Source organism: Nycticebus coucang, chromosome 14, assembly GCF_027406575.1.
Source record: "Nycticebus coucang isolate mNycCou1 chromosome 14, mNycCou1.pri, whole genome shotgun sequence".
NCBI lineage: Eukaryota > Metazoa > Chordata > Mammalia > Primates > Lorisidae > Nycticebus > Nycticebus coucang.
The window spans coordinates 31,518,487-31,538,901 of NC_069793.1; the positions used below are offsets into that span (position 1 = coordinate 31,518,487).

The 20,415-nt window shown below is 38.5% G+C and overlaps 1 protein-coding gene across 8 annotated transcripts in view; it reads right to left on the reverse strand.

The window, feature by feature from the left end:
- Positions 1 to 20,415, reverse strand: part of HIPK3 (homeodomain interacting protein kinase 3) — a 128,729-nt gene that overhangs the window by 16,347 nt on the left and 91,967 nt on the right. For all 8 annotated transcript variants that reach the window (XM_053562905.1, XM_053562902.1, XM_053562901.1 and 5 more), the window contains 5 exons: positions 5,888 to 6,007; positions 4,451 to 4,537; positions 3,635 to 3,819; positions 2,098 to 2,257; positions 910 to 1,033 (listed from right to left, as the gene is read on the reverse strand). In XM_053562905.1, the coding sequence (XP_053418880.1) occupies positions 910 to 1,033; positions 2,098 to 2,257; positions 3,635 to 3,819; positions 4,451 to 4,537; positions 5,888 to 6,007 (676 nt within the window). The remainder of the gene's footprint in view (positions 1 to 909; positions 1,034 to 2,097; positions 2,258 to 3,634; positions 3,820 to 4,450; positions 4,538 to 5,887; positions 6,008 to 20,415) is intronic.

Sequence of the window (20,415 nt, forward strand, 5' to 3'; positions counted from 1 at the left end):
AACAGCAGAAAGAGAACTAGATTCTAGGTGTCTTGACTTAGCACCAACTGCTTTCATATAGCATTATCACTAAGCTGTTCACGGTGGTTTAGGGCCCCCTTTGTAATTGACCTCTTGATTTAACACATAACTAGACATCTGAATTATATTCATCCAGGCCATGAGAAAAAATTAAAAATTAAATTAAATTAAACAATAAAATAACGAGATACAAAATCCTAGCAGGGATAAAATCCTAAGAAAGGACCTAGAAGTAGGTTATTCCACTTGCTAGGTTTGCGGCTACTGGCCTGTTTTTTGCTATCATGCTCTAAAACCCACTAACAAATTTGCCACTATGAAACATGTGGCCTCTTGAAAGGTATTCTGCCACCCATCTCTCTTTAGGATTTAATTGGCAATATTTATCTAAAGGAGGAACATCATCTAATTTAATCAAATCAATCCATAATACAAGTACTTTTACCTAAACTATAGATAAACAATAAGACGATGACATTTTAGGGCAGAACTCTTTTAACCAAAATTATTAAAAACTCAGCTCTCACGTTAATGTTTAGTAATTATGGACAAAAAATATATACTTACCTGATCATTTAAAGGAGGTGATACCCAGTATAGGGCAACCTATAGCTTTCCAAGCTCATTACTTACTATTAAGGTATTTTATTATGGAAGATTCTAAAAGAAATGCAATTTTCATATAATCCCATTTTGTTAATGATGACTGCAATGGAACTTTAGTCAAGAAATGAATGTCACTGTCTCAAGGCTACTGGACAGTTTAAGTTAAATTCAAATGCAGCACTAAATATAAAAAATACTATGCAACAAATTTAATGAAAAGCTGACTAAACTTGCTTAAAAATACTGCATGCCTAATTTCAAAGCATAATTTAAATGAAATACCTTGAACAGTTGGGGGGCAGATAATCAGTGTCTGCTGAAAAGCATCACCACAACCAAACTGAGCAGTTCCTGCCTGCAGAGGTATTCCATGGTGTACAACTGAATGAGCAGATGTGGTCAACGCCTGAAACAATCAACGTATGGTACATTATACACTCATCTGCTATGTTACACAAATGCTATATAAAAAGAATTCCAACAAGTTTCTTAAAAATCATAATTCTACAATAAAAATAGATCCAGAAAAACAGAATAGAAACAAGCTGGTCCAACTAAAATTTAAAAATATATTCTACTGAACTCTACTTTTGGTAGAGCTGTGGCATTGGAGAAAATCAAAGAGAAAAAAGGTGAATTTGAGTAAATAAGCTCCAACAGACACTCTGAAATTTTAAGAGAGTCAATAGAATAGCCATAGTAAGACTTCATTAGCACTAACTGCCAACCTGAAATTTCTATATAGTTCAAAAGCAAAATAAGTAATCATTTTAAAAAACTGTATAAGCAGGCAGCGCCTGTGGCTCAAGGAGTAGGGTGCCGGTCCCATATGCCGGAGGTGGTGGGTTCAAACCCAGCCCTGGCCAAAAATCACACACGCACAAAAAAAAAAAAAAAAAAACTGTATAGGCCAGGTGCAGTGGCTGAATCCTGCAAAAACAGTACTTTGGGAGACCAAAGCTGGAGGATCACTTCAGGTCAGAAGTTCAAGACCAGCTGGACAACACAGTGAGACCTCACCTCTATAAATTTTTTTTTTTTTTTGAGACAGAGTTTCACTATATTGCCCTTGGTAGAATGCTGTAGCATCACAGCTCGCAGCAACCTAAACTCTTGAGCTTAAGCGATTGTCTTGCCTCAGCCTCCCAAGTAGCTGGGACTACAGGCGCCCACACAACACCGGGCTATATTTTTTTGCTGCAGTTGTTTAGCTGGCCCCTCAGTGTGTGTGGCTGGCTCTGTAACCACCGTGCTACAGGTACCGAGCCAAATTTTTTTAAAAAGTTAGCCAAGTGTGATGGCATATGCCTGTAGTCTTGGCTATTTGAAAGGCTAAGGTAGGAGGATCACTTGAGCCCAGAAGTTTTAAGTTATAGTGAGCTATGATAAAGGCACTGTACTCTAGCCTGGGAAACTGAGCATTACCTGGTTTTAAAAAAGTATAAATTATTAATTATTCCAAGTTCTTACCTGGCTTCTTAATGTTCCAATTTTAGTAAAATTTGCTGTTAGAGTAGCAGTATTGCTTGAAGCAACTGGTCTTAAAAGTGAAGATTTATTATGATTATTTATGTCACATGAATTTAGGTGGGACTTACAAATATCCATAATATGAAAACAGGACTTTACACTGCAAAAGAAAAAGGACAGGTTTTGTAATATCATTTTAAATGCTTAGTTTTAAATTAACGTATATTAACAAAATAATTATTCCTAAAAGAAAAAAAATCCTATGATTTGCACTTAATCTACTTAATTCCAATAGCATTTCTAACAGGAACTCCTATAAAAAAAGACTGAATTTCAGGCTGGGCATGGTGACACACACCTGTAAACCTAGTACTTTCAGAAGTTAAGGAAGGTAGATTGCTTAAGCTCAGGAGTGGGAGACCCACCTGATCAAGAGTGAGATCCCATCTCTACTAAAAATAAAAAATCTAGCCAGGTATCATGGCAGGTGCCTATAGTCCCAGCAACTGGGGAGGCTGAGGCAAAAAGATTGCCTGAGCCGAAGAGTTTGAGGTTGCTGAGAGCTATAAGGATGCCATGGCACTCAATCTAGGATAACAGAATAAGATTCTGCTATTAAAAAAAAAAAAACTGAATTTCAAAGCAAGTATACATTATATCTGCAAATTTTTTTTTGGTAACCCATTTTATGAGTTCTATAGGTTCTAATAAATTTTTCCTAAATTTCCACATTTCCACACTGCTAAATTAATAGTTCCAAGTATGTGGTTATCATACTATTTTCAAAATGATTATATAAGAAAAATATTAGGACAATTTTTAAGTGTTTTAATGAAAAATGTAATTGCACTTTCAAGAAGTATCAATAAAAAAAGAAATATCAACTTTAAGGACAATTCACAATTATGAATATTATTTCACTCCTGTGCTTTCTTCATTTAGTCTTTTCAATTTATTAAGGGAATCTGCTTTAAGTGACTTACTCGACTCTCTTCATCTCATAAAAAAGATATCTGGGGCACAAAGAATTTGAAAGATTTGCCTAAGATTCTCACAAGGCCTTCAGAATTTGAGCATATAAGCTCTACCCACTGAAAACCTGTCCTTCACAATGCAGGGGCAAAGAGGAGGAAAAACAAAAGCAAAGGTATGAAGTAAAATGAAGTTTGCTGGACTCAAAAAGGCCAGAATCTAAGTCTATGAAAACTGGTATGTGAACTGGAAGAGAAAACATTTAACATTTCCTTTTACATACAGCTGGTTATTAATGTAAGAAAGTCATATTACAAACAAAACCACTCAGTCATACTTTTGGTATGGTATTTTGGAAAAAGAACAAGGACCGTAATTCAGATTTCTGTGCTAGTTCTCCTCTGCCACTTACTAGTCTGTACGACCTTGGCCAAGTTAGCATAACCTCTTTAGATTCAGTTTATTTATATTTAATGAAGAAAAATCATTTTTCTTACACACTGATTTTCTGTACAGACTTAGTACTATTATTTTTTAGAACTTTAGAGATTTTAAAGTAACATACTGGTTGCTATGAGGGAAATCTAAAAGATGTTTCATATTAACAAAAGGATGGTTCAGAGTCTCAACTGGAGTGATTCTTAAATCTGCATCAATCAGCAACATTTTCTTCAACAGGCTAACAAATTCTCTTCTATCAGCTTTCTCAGCCAAAAGATCACTTCCTTCCAAATCCATCACTGTGTTCACCTAAAAAAATAAAAATAAATCAAAATTTTAAGCAATCAAATTTTTTAAAAGGCATAGAGAGTAGTGTATGTCAAAGGTTCACTGTTAAAAAAAATAAAATCACAACACAGGACAGGACAGAGAACTACAATTATTTTAAAACAAAGAACAATTAAGATCAACAAATACTCAAAATGTTTTGAGGTACCAAATAGGATTCAAAGCAGGTGGGAAATAAATCTTTTCTAGTTAAACAAATATCCATTTGTAATGAAATACAGGGAAAAGAAACTTGTTTGCAAGGACTTTTCCTTTTAAAACAGTGGTTCTCAACCTTCCCAATGCCGCAGCCTTTTAATACAGTTCCTGTGGGTCGCGACCCCCAGGTTGAGAACCGCTGTTTTAAAGCAAATACTTTTTACTAAAAAAGCAAATACTTTTTACTAAAGAACAAGACAGCTAAAATTAAAATTTGATAAAGACAAATACCATTTAGTTCCTAAAAGGTTGAAAACTTAGAATCAATTTCATTTGAAAAACTAAACAGCAGGCACTTTGTAGCCATTTAGAAAGTGAGTAACTTTTGGCACCCTTGGCATTCAAGTCTGCCATCTAAGCATACAAAATTAACAAATGTGGCTTTGGTACTCACATTCGCTATATCATCCAGACTGTTGAATATGTACTTTCTGGCTTCTTTAGACTTCATTCCTGTCTCTGCCTCATGCTCTTCCAATGTCTTATTGAATTATCAAAGAGGAAGAAAGAATAAATTGTTAAGCACTCAATGTACATTTTTATTTCGCTAATCTTGGTGCATTTACTCTTAATATAATGAATATTCTAAGGCAAACAGTAGTTTCAAAAGAATAACTATCAAAAATGTATTTTTTTTTTAAACACACCCAAAAAATGAGTAGTGCTTAGCCTAGGCCATGAAAAACATCACATATATGACTAGGTATGGTGGCTCACACCTATAATCCTAACACTCTGGAGGCCAAGATGTGTGTGCATTTCTTGAGCTCAGGAGTTTGAGACCAGGCTGAGCAACAGGGAGACCCTGTCTCTACTAAAAACAGAGAAAACTGAGGCAAGAAGATCACTTGAGCCCAAGAATTTGGGGTTGCTATGAGCTATAAGGCCACAGCACTCTAGTCAGGGTATCAAAGTGAGAATCTGTCCCCCCAACCCCCACCAAAAACAGAAAAAGAAAAGAAAAACATCACATCTATGTCAAACCCCTTAAACAAAGTAACTAATTATAAAGTTAAACACTGGGAATGTTGATCCCTCAAAGATTCTAGCATACTTGGGGCATGTAGTAAGAGGTTACATTCAGTCCCTGTCTTATAAATCTTAATAATGTCAAACTGAGTATAGAAAGTAAATACACAACATAAATACAGTTATATACATAAAAGTTAAAAAAATTGAGATGAGTTAATAATTATGTTGTCAGATTAGAAAATGAGCTAAATTATTCTGAAAGGGTTTTTACCTTAAAAAAGAAGGGTCAAATATGAAAATTTAAAAGAAGAAATTCAATGGAAGTAAAAATGGAAGGTATTGGCTCACATATTTGAGGCATCTTAGAAAAACTGTTTTTCCTTTTTTTTTTTTAGAGACAGAGTCTCACTTGTTGCCCTTGGTAGAGTGCCGTGGTGTCACAGCTCACAGCAACCTCCAGCTCGTGGGCTTAGGCGATTCTCTTGCCTCAGCCACCCAAGTAACTGGGACTACAGGTGCTCGCCCCAAGGCCCGGCTATTTTTTTGTTGCAGTTTGGCCAGGGCCAGGTTTGAACCTGCCACCCTTGGTATATGGGGCCGTCATCTTACCCACTGAGCCACAGGCGCCACCAAGAAAAATTGGTTTTCTAAATATTATCTTTTTTTTTTAATTATTTTTTATTAAATCGTAACTTTGTACATTGATGCATTTATGGGGTTCAGGGTACTGCTTCAACATACAATGTGAAATGCTTACATTGAACTAAGTAACACATCCATCACAATTATACTCATTTCTTAATAGTTTTGAAATGTGCATGATGCAAAGGTACAATATTATCCTTTTAAATGAAATTACCTTTAATCTCCAACCAGAATGAATCATATCTGTTTCTTTGCAAAAAAATCTTGTAGATTTCGTACCCACATTCAACAACTGTTCTCCTGGTAAACCTTGAGTCTGAGAAATGTATCGAATCTGAAAAATAATTTAGAAAACAGAATTTTTTTTTTTTTTTGTGCTTTTTGGCCGGGGCTGGGTTTGAACCTGCCACCTCCGGCATATGGGACCGGTGCCCAACTCCTTGAGCCACAGGTGCCACCCATAGAAAACAGAATGTTTTATTCTTTCATTTATAAATGTCACTGAAACATATCAGACGCTAGGCTAGATGTGAATAATTTAAAGATATAGTCTGTGCTCTCAGAAATTCACAGCCTAATGGAGAACACACATGGAAACAGTGTTATAAATACCATAGAAACACATGCTTGGTGATAAAACGGAGAGAGTATACCGAACTGAATTGTAGTCAGGTAAAGTTCCAGAGGAAGTGATGCTCAAATTGGGTCGTAAAGGACAAATAGCAGTTAGAACTGGAGGGATGGGAAAAACCTGACTATACTCTAGTTGTAATAAGTATAAATATGGAAAATCAAGAGAGAATACCCACATATTCAAAGACTGGAAGTAGAGGGTACTTAGAAAAAAATGGCAAGAGACAAAATTGAATTAGCATGCAAAAGGCCTTATCAACAAAATAAGATTTTTTGATTATGTTCCAAGAGATAATAATAGGAAATTATTGGAGACATTTAAGCAGCAAATTAACAACTTACATTTTTAAAGTAATGTCTGAGAATGAGTGAGGGGATGAGGCCAGGAGAAACAAAGGGAATCTGAATTGAAAAACTGAATGGGAACCGAGAGGAAGGAGTAGATTCAAAAGAGGTTTAAATTAATAAAGCCTGGGTGAGTTACTACCGTGGAGTTTGGAGGGGACACTGGCATGAGACACTGATAAATGCCTAGCTGTGTCTGTAGCACAAATGTCGGCATTAAGGAGCCCTCCCAAGGAGAATACTAAGAACCTCCAGCCTCAGGGCCTCTAAACTTAATATTTTTTCTGTGTGGAACACTCTCTCCCCAGATACATACCCAGGCTCTCTCACTCCCTTCAGCCCTCTGTTCAAATGTCACCTTCTTCTTGAGGCCTTCCATGACCCACCACCAAATAACAGCAAGCTCTGTCCTTCTCAGTACTACCCAATTCTCCTGGCTTTTTGTTATCTCATAGTCTGTGCATTTGTTTTCCATTTTCTTACCCCCCTCCCCACAGAATCCTTTCCATGAAAAAAGAATTTTGTTTTGCTTCCTTACGTATCCCCAGCACCCATGATAGTGCTTGATACACAGCAGGCCCTCAAATACAGGTTCCCCCCACTTACTGACTAGAAAACATATCGTCTTTCCAGCCTTCCTTCTTAGGAATACTCAACTTCTTTAACCTATATTTAAGAATAAATGGGGACCTTTTTTTTAGCCTGAAGGACTCTGCTCTGTCAATTAGTCCAACTTCTCCTGCATCTTCTAATTCTTCCCCTCTATGAGCTCTCTCTCTCCCCACTGACTGTAAAAAAATGTTCAATATCAGGTAGAGAGCAAGATGGCGGACAAGTAACAGTTTCTTCGCATCTGGGCACTGTGAGTCTGAGGAGATAAGACTCCAGGCATCTCTGGCTGGTGGGATCTGCCTATAATCATCCCTTTGAGGATACAGAGAGCCAGTGAGAGATTTCTGGACCCCAAGAGGAGGACAAAAACAGTCAAAAACTGGCAAGTAATTGCGTGTGTTCGATAGGTCTAATCCCGCCAACAGCTGTAAGCACAGTAGCAGCGAGACTGCAAACCGGAAAGGCCTTACCTGTGAACTGTTTTGGTGTCTTTGGACTTGGCACTCAGTTGAACTGCCTTGGGGAGAACTTGAGCGGGAGTGTGGAGAACTTTGGGCATTGTCTGGGACCCCAGACTGAGCCACTGAGCCAGACCGACAGAGCTAATAGTGTTTGGCTGTGGGCCGCAGGGTGCCATTGGCAGAGAACTGCCCTAGGGGTTGCAGAGCAAGGATCAGGCGGGACCTAGTAACCTAGTGACTGAGCAGGTTACTCATGGCATGTTACCCCGCACTAAAGGCAGGGTCTGAGCCGCCTTACAGCCCTAACCCTCAGGGGCAGAGCGAGACCGATTCTGGCACACTGGGTAAGTGGATAGCCACTTCACCAGTGATTCCAGCGACAAGCACTTTCCTGGGAAAGCTTCTAATTAACAAGTTTAGAAGCTTAAAGTGCCTTAAGAGAGACTTATGGTGTCTACCCTGTGGGGTTTGAGAAATCAACGGAGGCCTACAGTCGTATCAGCATTGTAATTAACATCTCATACCCCAGAAGACCACCTGTTGCCCAGACAATATTCAACAAGATATACATACTGCTTTCTTTTTGGTTGTTTTTGTTTTGCTTTGTTCATTTATTTTTTGGTTATTTTGATGTTGTTGTTGTTTTGTTTTTTAATTTCAAGCTTTTCCATACAGATTTTACCTTTTCTTTCTCCAGTTTTCTAGTATAAATATAATTTCCCATTGCTGCCTCTTTCAATAACTAGAACTTCATTTTTGCTAGTGTTTCTACCCCTATTATTTGGTTTTTTACCCAATTTTATCCCATAAAGTTTTCTGTTTGCTTGTTTTGGTTTGATTTATAGCATTTTTGTCTTTCCTCTCTACTTGGTGGAGGTGGGGTACTGTGTCTGATCAGGTTAGCAAAGAGTTGCTGACCTCAAGGGAACCACCCAACTGGGCACCCCCAGAGGTTGGGGTTTTTAAGGTTGTGTCAAAGTACCCTACTGTAAACCTATAATACTCTGTCTCCCTCTTTCTGTACCTCTCTTCTTTTTGTCAATATTCCTTTTACCGACCCCCTCTCCTTTCTCTATTTTCTTTTCGTTCTTTCCTTCTTTCTTTCATCCCTTCTTGCTATTCAACCTTCTCCTCCTTCTGGTCCTATACCAAAAGGACTCATCGAAACCTTAGCCCACAGGCACGGGAACTTAAAGAGCAAGAGGAAGTGAAAGGAAAATTAGGGGGCTGAGATTAAAGATGGCAGCCGAGTAACAGTTTCCCTGCAACTGGGAACAGCGAGTCTGGGGAGACAAGACTCCAGGCATCTCTGGCCGGTGGGATCTGCCTACAATCACCCCTTTTGAGGATACAGGGAGCCAGCAAGGGACTTCTAGACCCCAAGAGGAGGACAAAAACAGTGGAAAACTGGCAAGTGGTTGCGTGTGTTTGATCGACCTAATCACGCCGGCAACCGTAAGTACAAGCAGCAGTGAGACTGCAAACCGGAAAGGCCTTACCTGTGAACTGTTTCGGTGTACTTGGACTTGGCACTCAGTTGAACTGCCTTGGGAAGAGCTTGAGCAGGAGTGTGCAGAACTTTGGGCATTGTCTGGGGCCCCAGACTGAGCCACTGAGCTGGGCACAGGAAGCCATTATGAAAGAACTGCCCCAGCAAGCTCCGCCCTCAGGGTCTCAGAGCAAGGATTGCGCAGGTCAAAGTAACCTACTGACTGAGCAGCCTAAAGGCGGGGACTGAGCTGCCTTATAGCCTTAATCCTTAGGGGCAGAGTGAGACGGTTTTGGCACACTGGAACCTTGGGCTGTTGCACTGGGTAGAGTACTGTGACGTCACAGCTCATAGCAACCTAAAACTCCTGGGCTTGGCGCCACCCAGACCTCCATAAGAGCTGTGCAGCGAACCCCGACAGGTGACCCACACCCACTGGGCCTCTGCATTCCCTGACCAAGAGCTGCGGGAGCCACGCAACCCTGCGTCCTCCCTCCTATGTCCTCCGAGCTTCCACACTAGCCCATTCATCTGGACAGGGACTCTGGCAGCTGCGTGCCCTTTGGAGCCCTCCCTGCCTCTGCGCAGAGCTCTTCTCCTAGCTAGAGACTGCTGGAGCCTTGGGCTCTCTGTGCCAAAGTCACTGGGCGCCTGGCACTCCCAGAACCGTGCGCACCACCCCTAGCCCTGTTGCTGGATCCGGGTGTGTCACAAACCGGAGCTGCTTCCACAACCAGAACTCCCTAGCTAGAGAAACCCCAGAGGAACTACACAGGGTCATTCCCTACAAAGATCCAGCAAAATAGAGTGATCCCACTGGGTTCTAATCTTGGAGAGACACCTCCCCAAATCGGAGGACGGCCAGAGGTAACAATGAAAAACAATCATGAGGCGAAATCAACAGAAAAACTCTGGCAATATGAATAATCAGAGTAGATCAACTCCCCCAAGGATCAATGGGGCAGAAACAGCACAACACCCCATGCACAAACAAATGGCTGAGATGTCAGAAATTGAATTCAGGATCTGGATAGCAAATAAGATCGAATTAGAATTCCAAAAGTTATGTCAAGAATTCAATGGATTCAAAGACCAAATGACCAAAGATCTCGACACATTGAGATAAGAAGTTGCATCCCTCAAAGATCTGAGAAACACAGTAGAATCCCAGAGTAACAGAATGGAGCAAGCAGAAGAAAGGATTTCTGACATTGAAGAAAAAGCTTTCGAACGCTCCCAAACCCTCAAAGAAGAAGAGAAATGGAGAGCAAAAACAGACCACTCTTTCAGAGAGCTCTCAGATACTTTGAAGAAAACCAATATTCGTCTTATAGGGATCCTCAAAAGTGACCAAGTGGCTTCACAAGGCACAGAGTCTCTTCTCCATGAGATTATGAAGGAGAACTTTCCAGACGTGCCAAAAGATTTCGAAATTCAGATAGCAGACAGTTTCAGAACTCCAGCACGACTCAACCCAAATAAGACATCCCCCAGACACATCATAATCAATTTCACTAAAGTTAATATGAAGGAGAAAATTTTGAAAGCTGCCAGACGAAAGAAAACCATTACCTACAAGGGGAAGAATATCAGAATAACTGCAGATATCTCTGCTGAAACCTTTCAAGCTAGAAGAGGATGGTCATCGACTTTTAATCTCCTAAAACAAAATAACTTTCAACCCAGGATCCTGTACCCACCTCAACTGAGCTTCATTTATGATGGAGAAATTAAATACTTCAACAACATTCACATGTTGAAGAAATTTGCCGCAACTAAACCAGCTCTCCAGGACATTCTTAGACCTATCCTCCATAAACACCAGCATAATTCTCCACCACAAAAGTAAACCCACCCAAAAAATTTTTCATCAAATTCCAACTTCCACAGTCGCAAAAGGATTAAAAATGTCCACTGGTCTCTCGAAAGGCTTAACAATACTCTCAATTAATGTGAATGGTTTAAATTATCCTCTAAAGAGGCATAGGTTGGCGGACAGGATACAAAAACTCAAGCCAGACATCTGCTGCATCCAAGAATCGCATCTTACATTAAAAGACAGATATAGACTCAAGGTGAAGGGATGGTCATCTATATTCCAGGCAAATGGAAAGCAGAAAAAAGCAGCTGTTGCAATCCTGTTCGCAGATGCAATAGGCTTTAAACCAACCAAAATAATTAAGGATAAGGATGGACAATTCATATTTGTTAAAGGTAATACTCAATATAATGAGATATCAATTATTAATATTTATGCACCCAACCACAATGCACCTCAATTTATAAGAGAAACTCTAACAGACATGAGCAACGCAATTTCCTCCACTTACCTAGTAGTTGGAGATTTTAACACCCCTTTAGCAGTCCTGGATAGATCCTCCAAAAAGAAGCTAAGCAAAAAAATTTTAGATTTAAACTCAACCATTCAACATCTGGACTTAACAGACATCTACAGAACATTTCATCCCAACAAAACTGAATGCACATTATTCCCATCACCCCACGGAACATACTCCAAAATCGACCACATACTGGGCAAATCTAACCTCAGCAAATTTAAAAAAAAAATAGAAATTATTCCTTGCGTCTTCTCAGAACATCATGGAATAAAAGTTGAACTAAATAACAACAGGAACCTGCATACCCATACAAAAACATGGAAGCTAAACAACCTTATGCTGAAGGACACATGGGTTATAGGCGAGATTAAGAAGGAAATAACCATATTTTTGGAACAAAACAACAATCAAGACACGAATTACCAGAACCTCTGGGATACTGGAAAGGCAGTCCGAAGAGGGAAATTTATAGCACTGAAGGCCTTCCTCAAGAAAACGGAAAGAGAGGAAGTCAATAACTTAATGGAACATCTCAAGCAACTGGAGAAAGAAGAACACTTCAACACCAAACGCAGAAGAAAAAAAGAAATAACCAAAATCAGAGCAGAATTAAATGAAATTGAAAACAAAAGAATTATACAACAGATCAATAAATCCAAAAGCTGGTTTTTCAAAAGATCAAGAAAATAGATAAACCCTTGGCCAACCTAACCAGGAAAAAGAGTAAAATCTCTAATTTCATCAATCAGAAATGGTAATGATGAAATAACAACAGATCCTTCAGAGATTCAAAAAACCCTTAATGAATACTACAAGAAAAACTACTCTCACAAATATGAAAATCTGAAAGAAATTGACCAATACTGGAAGCAGGCCACCTACCAAGACTTAGACACAACGAAGTGGAAATGTTGAACAGGCCTATATCAAGTTCTGAAATAGAATCAACTATACAAAATCTCCCTAAAAAGAAAAGCCCAGGACCAGAAGGCTTTACGTCAGAATTCTACCAAACATTTAAAGAAGAACTAGTACCTATACTACTAAACCTCTTCCAAAATATAGAAAAAGAAGGAATATTACCCAGCACATTCCACGAGGCAAACATCACCTTGATCCCTAAACTAGGGAAAGACCCAACAAGAAAAGAAAATTATAGACCAATATCACTAATGAATATTGATGCTAAAATACTCAATAAGATCCTAACAAACAGAATCCAACAACACATCAAAAAAATTATACACCATGACCAAGTCGGATTTATCCCAGGGTCTCAAGGCTGGTTCAATATACATAAATCTATAAATGTAATTCAACACATAAACAAACATAAAAATAAAGAGCATATGATTCTTTCAATTGATGCAGACAAAACTTTAGATAATATCCAGCATCCCTTCATGATCAGAGCATTTAAGAAAATTGGTATAGAAGGGACATTTCTTAAACTCATAGAGGCCATCTACAGCAAACCCACAGCCAATATCGTATTGAATGGAGTTAAATTGAAATCATTTCCACTTAGATCAGGAACCAGGCAAGGTTGCCCATTCTCTCTATTGCTCTTTAACATTGTAATGGAAGTTTTAGCCATTGCAATTAGGGAAGAAAAGGCAATCAAGGGTATCCACATAGGGTCAGAAGAGATCAAACATTCACTCTTCACAGATGATATGATCGTATATCTGGAAAACACTAGGGATTCTACTACAACACTTTTAGAAGTGATCAAGGAATATAGCAATGTCTCAGGCTACAAAATCAACACTGATAAATCCATAGCCTTTATATATACCAACAATAACCAAGCCGAACAAACAGTCAAGGACTCTATTCCTTTAACAGTAGTGCCAAAGAAGATGAAATATTTGGGAGGATACCTAACAAAAGACGTGAAAGATCTCTACAAGCAGAACTATGAAACTCTAAAAAAAGATATAGCTGAAGATGTTAACAGATGGAAAAACATACCATGCTCATGGCTGGGAAGAATCAACATTGTTAAAATGTCCATACTGCACAAAGCAATATATAATTTTAATACAATTCCTATTAAAGCTCCATTGTCATATTTTAAAGATCTTGAAAAAATAATACTTCATTTTATATGGAATCAGAAAAAAAATCGAATAGCCAAAACATTACTCAGCAATAAAAACAAAGCAGGAGGAATCACGCTACCAGACCTGAGACTGTACTATAAATCAATAGTGATCAAAACAGCATGGTATTGGCACAAAAGCAGAGAAGTAGATGTCTGGAACAGAATAGAGAACCAAGAGATGGATCCAGCTACTTACCATTATTTGATCTTTGACAAGCCAATTAAAAACATTCAGTGGGGAAAAGATTCCCTATTTAACAAATGGTGTGGGTGAACTGTCTGGCGACATGTAGAAGACTGAAACTGGACCCACATCTTTCACCATTAACTAAGATAGACTCTCACTGGATTAAAGATTTAAACTTAAGACATGAAACTATAAAAATACTTGAAGAAAGTGCAGAGAAAATTCTTGAAGGAATCGGCCTGGGTGAATATTTTATGAGGAGGACTCCCCAGGCAATTGAAGCAGTATCAAAAATACATTACTGGGACCTGATCAAACTAAAAAGCTTCTGCACAGCCAAGAACATAGTGAGTAAAGCAAGCAGAAAGCCCTCAGAATGGGAGAAAATATTTGCAGGTTATACCTCCGATAATGGTCTAATAACCAGAATCCACAGAGAACTCAAACGTATTAACAAAAAAAGAACACGTGACCCCATCTCAGGGTGGGCAAGGGACTTGAAGAGAAACTTCTCTAAAGAAGACTGATGCAAGATCTACAAACACATGAAAAAAAGTTCATCATCCTTAATCATCAGAGAAATGCAAATCAAAACTACTCTGAGATATCACCTAACCCCAGTAAGAGTAGCCCATATAACAAAATCCCAAAACCAGAAATGTTAGCGTGGATGTGGAGGAAAGGGCACACTTCTACACTGCTGGTGGGAATGCCCACTAATATGTTCCTTCTGGAAGGATGTTTGGAGAACACTTAGGGACCTAAAAATAGACCTGCCATTCGATCCTATAATTCCTTTACTAGGTTTATACCCAGAAGACCAAAAGTCACAATATAAAAAAGACATCTCTACCAGAATGTTTATTGCAGCCCAATTCATAAATGCTAAGTCATGGAAGAAGCCCAAGTGCCCATCGACCCATGAATGGACTAGCAAATTGTGGTACATGTATACCATGGAATACTATGCAGCCTTAAAGAAAGATGCAGACTTTACCTCTTTCATGTTCACATGGATGGAGTTGGAACATATTCTTCTTAGCAAAGTATCTCAGGAATGGAAGAAAAAGTATCCAATGTACTCAGCCCTACTATGAAGCTAAATTATAGCTTTCCCATGAAGACTATAACCCAACCATAGCACAAGATTATGGGGAAAGGGCCAAGGAAGGGGAAGGGAGGGGGGAGGTTCTGGTGGAGGAAGGGTAGTGGGTGGGGCCATATCTATGGTGCAACTTAGAATGGGTACAGGCGATTGCACTAATGTACACAGCTATGATTTAACAATGAGAAAAAAAAAAAAAGAAAGGAAAATTAGGGCAAGGAAACAGATAAAAGAAATCACTCATGAGGAAGAATCAGCAAAAAACTCCAGGCAACATGAAGAACCAGTCCAGAACAACCCCTCCAAGGGACCATGAGGTAGCTACTGCAGAGGATTCCACCAATAAAGAAATGTTAGGAATGACAGAAAGGGAATTTAGAATACACATGATGAAAACAATGAAGGAAATGATGGGAACAATGAAGGAAACTGCTAATAAAGTGGAAAACAACCAAAAAGAAATCCAAAAACAGAATCAAATAAGAGATGAACAATATGAAGAATATAGAAAGGATATAGCAGAGCTGAAGGAACTGAAGCAGTGAATTAGGGAACTTAAAGATGCAATGGAGAGTATCAGCAACAGGTTAGACCATGCAGTAGAAAGAATTTCAGAGGTAGAAGACAAAGTTCTTGAGATAACTCAGATAGTAAAAGAGGCAGAAAAGAAGAGATAGAAATCAGAACGTTCACTGTCAGAATTATGGGACCTTATGAAGCATTCCAACATACGAGTTACAGGAAACCCAGTAGGGAAAGAAGAATGCCCCAGAGGAATGGAAGCCATACTAGAGAATATTATAAAAGAAAATTTCCCAAATGTCACCAAAGATTCTGACACACTGCTTTCAGAGGGACATCGGACCCCAGGTCGCCTCAACTCTAACCGAGCTTCTCCAAGACACATTGTGATGAACCTGTCCAAAGTCAAGACAAAAGAAAAGATTCTGCAAGCTGCCAGAAGTAAGCGCCAGTTGACCTACAGGGGAAAATCCATCAGAGTGACCACAGACTTCTCTAATGAAACTTTCCAAGCAAGAAGACAGTGGTCATCTACCTTTAACCTACTTAAACAGAACATTTTCCAGCCCAGAATTTTGTACCCTGCTAAACTAAGCTTTAAAATTCATGGAGAAATCAAATCATTTACAGATATACAAACATTGAGGAAATATGCCACAACAAGACCAGCTCTACAGGAAATACTTCAACCTGTTCTACACACTGACCATCACAATGGATCAGCAGCAAAGTAAAAACACAGAAATTAAAGGACAGAACTTAACCTCCACACTGATGCAAAAGATAAAACTAAGCAATGGACTCTCACAAAATAAGATAAATAGAACACTACCACACTTATCAATTATCTCAATAAATGTTAATGGCTTGAATTCCCCACTGAAGAGACATAGATTGGCTGCCTGGATTAAGAAACACAAGCCATCCATTTGCTGTCTGCAAACACACCTGGCTTCAAAAGACAAATTAAAGCTCTGAGTCAAGGGTTGGAACACAATTTTTCAGGCAAATGGTATTCAGAAGAAAAGAGGAGTTCCGATCTTATTTTCAGATACATGTGGATTTAAAGCAACTGAAGTTAAAAAAGACAAAGATGGTCACTTTATATTGGTCAAGGGAAAAATACAACAAGAAGACATTTCAATTCTAAATATTTATGCACCCAACTTAAATGCTCCCAGATTCTTGAAACAGACCTCACTCAGTCTGAGCAATATGATATCTGATAATACCATAATAACAGGGGACTTTAACACTCCTCTTACAGAGCTGGACAGATCCTCTAAACAGAAATTAAACAAAGATATAAGAGATTTAAATGAGACCCTAGAACAACTGTGCTTGATAGATGCATATAGAACACTTCACCCCAAAGATAAAGAATACACATTCTTCTCATCACCCCATGGAACATTCTCCAAAATTGATCAGATCCTGGGACACAAAACAAATATCAACAGAATCAAAAGGATTGAAATTTTACCTTGTATCTTCTGAGACCATAGGGCACTAAGGGTGGAACTCAACTCTAACAAAAACGTTCGAGCCCACATAACGACATGGAAATTAAAAAATCTTCTGTTGAATGACAGATGGGTACAGGAAGAAATAAAACAGGAAATTATTAAATTCCTTGAGCATAACAACAATGAAGACACAAGCTACCAAAACCTATGGTATACTGCAAAAGCAGTTTTCAGTGGAAAATTTATCGCTTTAGATGCCTACATTCGAAAAACAGAAAGAGAGCGCATCAACAAACTCACAAGCCATCTTATGGAGTGGGAAAAAGAAGAACAATCTAAGCCTAATGTCAGTAGAAGAAATCTCCAAAATCAAATCAGAGATCAATGAAATTGAAAACAAAAGAATCATTCAGAAAATTAATGAAACAAGGAGTTGGTTTTTTGAAAAAATTAATAAAATAGATAAACCATTGGCCAGACTAACGAGAAACAGAAAAATAAAATCTCTAGTAACCTCAATCAGAAATGATAAAGGGGAAATAACAACTGATCCCACAGAGATACAAGAGATCATCTCTGAATACTACCAGAAACTCTATGCCCAGAAACTTGACAATGTGAAGGAAATGGATGAATATTTGGAATCACACCCTCTCCATAGACTTAGCCAGGAAGAAATAGAGCTCCTGAACAGACCAATTTCAAGCACTGAGATTAAAGAAACAATAAAAAATCTTCCAACCAAATAATGCCCTGGTCCAGACGGCTTCACACCAGAATTCTATCAAACCTTCAAGGAAGAGCTTATTCCTGTACTGCAGAAATTATTCCAAAAAATTGAGGAAGAAGGAATCTTCCCCAACACATTCTATGAAGCAAACATCACCCTGATACCAAAACCAGGAAAAGATCCAACCAAAAAGGAGAATTTCAGACCAATCTCACTCATGAATATCGATGCAAAACTTCTCAAAAAAATCCTAGCCAATAGATTACAGCTTATCATCAAAAAAGTCATACATCATGATCAAGTAGGTTTCATCCCAGGGATACAAGGCTGGTTTAACATACGCAAGTGCATAAACGCCTGGAAGTTCTAGCCAATACAATTAGGCAAGACAAGGAAATAAAGGGAATTCAAATGGGAGCAGAGGAGGTCAAACTCTCTCTCTTTGCTGATGACATGATCCTATACTTAGAGAATCCCAAAGACTCAACCACAAGACTCCTAGAAGTCATCAAAAAATACAGTAATGTTTCAGGATATAAAATCAATGTCCACAAGTCAGTAGCCTTTGTATACGCCAATAACAGTCAAGATGAGAAGCTAATTAAGGACACAATTCCCTTCACCAAATTTCAAAACAAAATGAAATACCTAGGAATATACCTAACCAAGGAGGTGAAGGACCTCTATCAAGAAAATTATGAAATCCTCAGAAAGGAAATAGCAGAGGATTTTAACAAATGGAAGAACACACCATGCTCATGGATGGGCAGAATCAACATAGTTAAAATGTCTATACCTCCCAAAGCAATCTACCTATTCAATGCCATTCCTATCAAAATACCAACATCGTACTTTCAAGATTTGGAAAAAATGATTCTGCATTTTGTATGGAACCAGAAAAAAACCCATATAGCTAAGGCAGTTCTTAGTAATAAAAATAAAGCTGGGGACATCAGCATACCAGATTTTAGTCTGTACTACAAAGCCATAGTGATCAAGACAGCATGGTACTGGCACAAAAATAGAAACATAGATACTTGGAATCGAATAGAAAACCAAGAAATGAAACTAACATCTTACAACCACCTAATCTTGGATCAACCAAACAAGAACATACCTTGGGGGAAAGACTCCCTATTCAATAAATGGTGTTGGGAGAACTGGATATCCACATATAAAAGACTGAAACTGGACCCAAACCTTTCCCCACTCACAAAAATTGATTCAAGATGGATAAAGGACTTAAATTTAAGGCATGAAACAATAAAAATCCTCAAAGAAAGCATAGGAAAAACACTGGAAGATATTGGCCTGGGGAAAGACTTCATGAAGAAGACTGCCATGGCAATTGTAACAACAAAAATAAACAAATGGGACTTCATTAAACTGAAAAGCTTCTGTACAGCTAAGGAGACAACAACCAAAGCAAAGAGACAACCTACACAATGGGAAAGGATATTTGCATATTTTCAATCAGACAAAAGCTTGATAACTAGGATCTATAGAGAACTCAAATTAATCCACATGAAAAAAGCCAACAATCCCATATATCAATGGGCAAGAGACATGAATAGAACCTTCTCTAAAGAAGACAGACGAATGGCTAACAAACATATGAAAAAATGTTTATCATCCCTATATATTAGAGAAATGCATATCAAAACCACCCTGAGATACCATCTAATCCCACTGAGAATGGCCCACATCACAAAATCTCAAAACTGCAGATGCTGGTGTGGATGTGGAGAGAAGGGAACACTTTTACACTGCTGGTGGGACTGCAAACTAGTACAACCTTTCTGGAAGAAAGGGAAAACCTCAAAGCACTCAAGCTAGATCTCCCATTTGATCCTGCAAACCCATTACTGGGCATCTACCCAGAAGGAAAAAAATCCTTTTATCATAAGGACACTTACACTAGACTGTTTATTGCAGCTCAATTTACAATCACCAAAAGGTGGAAAGAGCCTAAATGCCCACCAACCCAGGAATGGATTAACAAGGTGTGGTATATGTACACCATGGAATACTATTCAGCTATTAAAAAAATGGAGACTTTACATCCTTCGTATTAACCTAGATGAAGTGGAAGACATTATTCTTAGTAAAGCATCACAAGAATGGAGAAGCGTGAATCCTATGTACTCAATTTTGATATGAGGACAATTAATGACAATTAAGGTCATGGTAGGGGAGGAAAAGCAGAGAGAGGGAAGGAGGGAGGGAGCGGGGCCTTGGTGTGTGCCACACCTTCTGGGCGCAAGACATGATTGCAAGAGGGACTTTACCTAACAAATGCAACCAGTGTGACCTGGCTTATTGTACCCTCAATGAATCCCCAACAATAAAAAAAATAAATAAACAAAAGGCTGAGCAAGAAAAAAAAAATTCAGTATCTTCCATCCTCGAAAAAAAAGGTAAAACAAAACGAAACCTCCCTTCACTTAACTTTCTATTTTTTCACTCTTTAAGACCCTTCAAATAGCAGCGTATATTACTTCACTGCCCATTCACATCTCAACACATTGCAATCTGAACTTTCACCACCCTCATGATATGGTACTAAGATAACTAATGGCCTATTAGTAACAGACACATTTTAATAGTCACACACAAATCCTTATCTTACTTTGATACTAACAGCAACTGCCTTTTTACGCTCGTTCAATTTCCATGACACCATTATTTCCTAGTTCTTTTCCCACTTCTTGACACTCATTTAACAACTGCTTTCCTCTATTGTTCT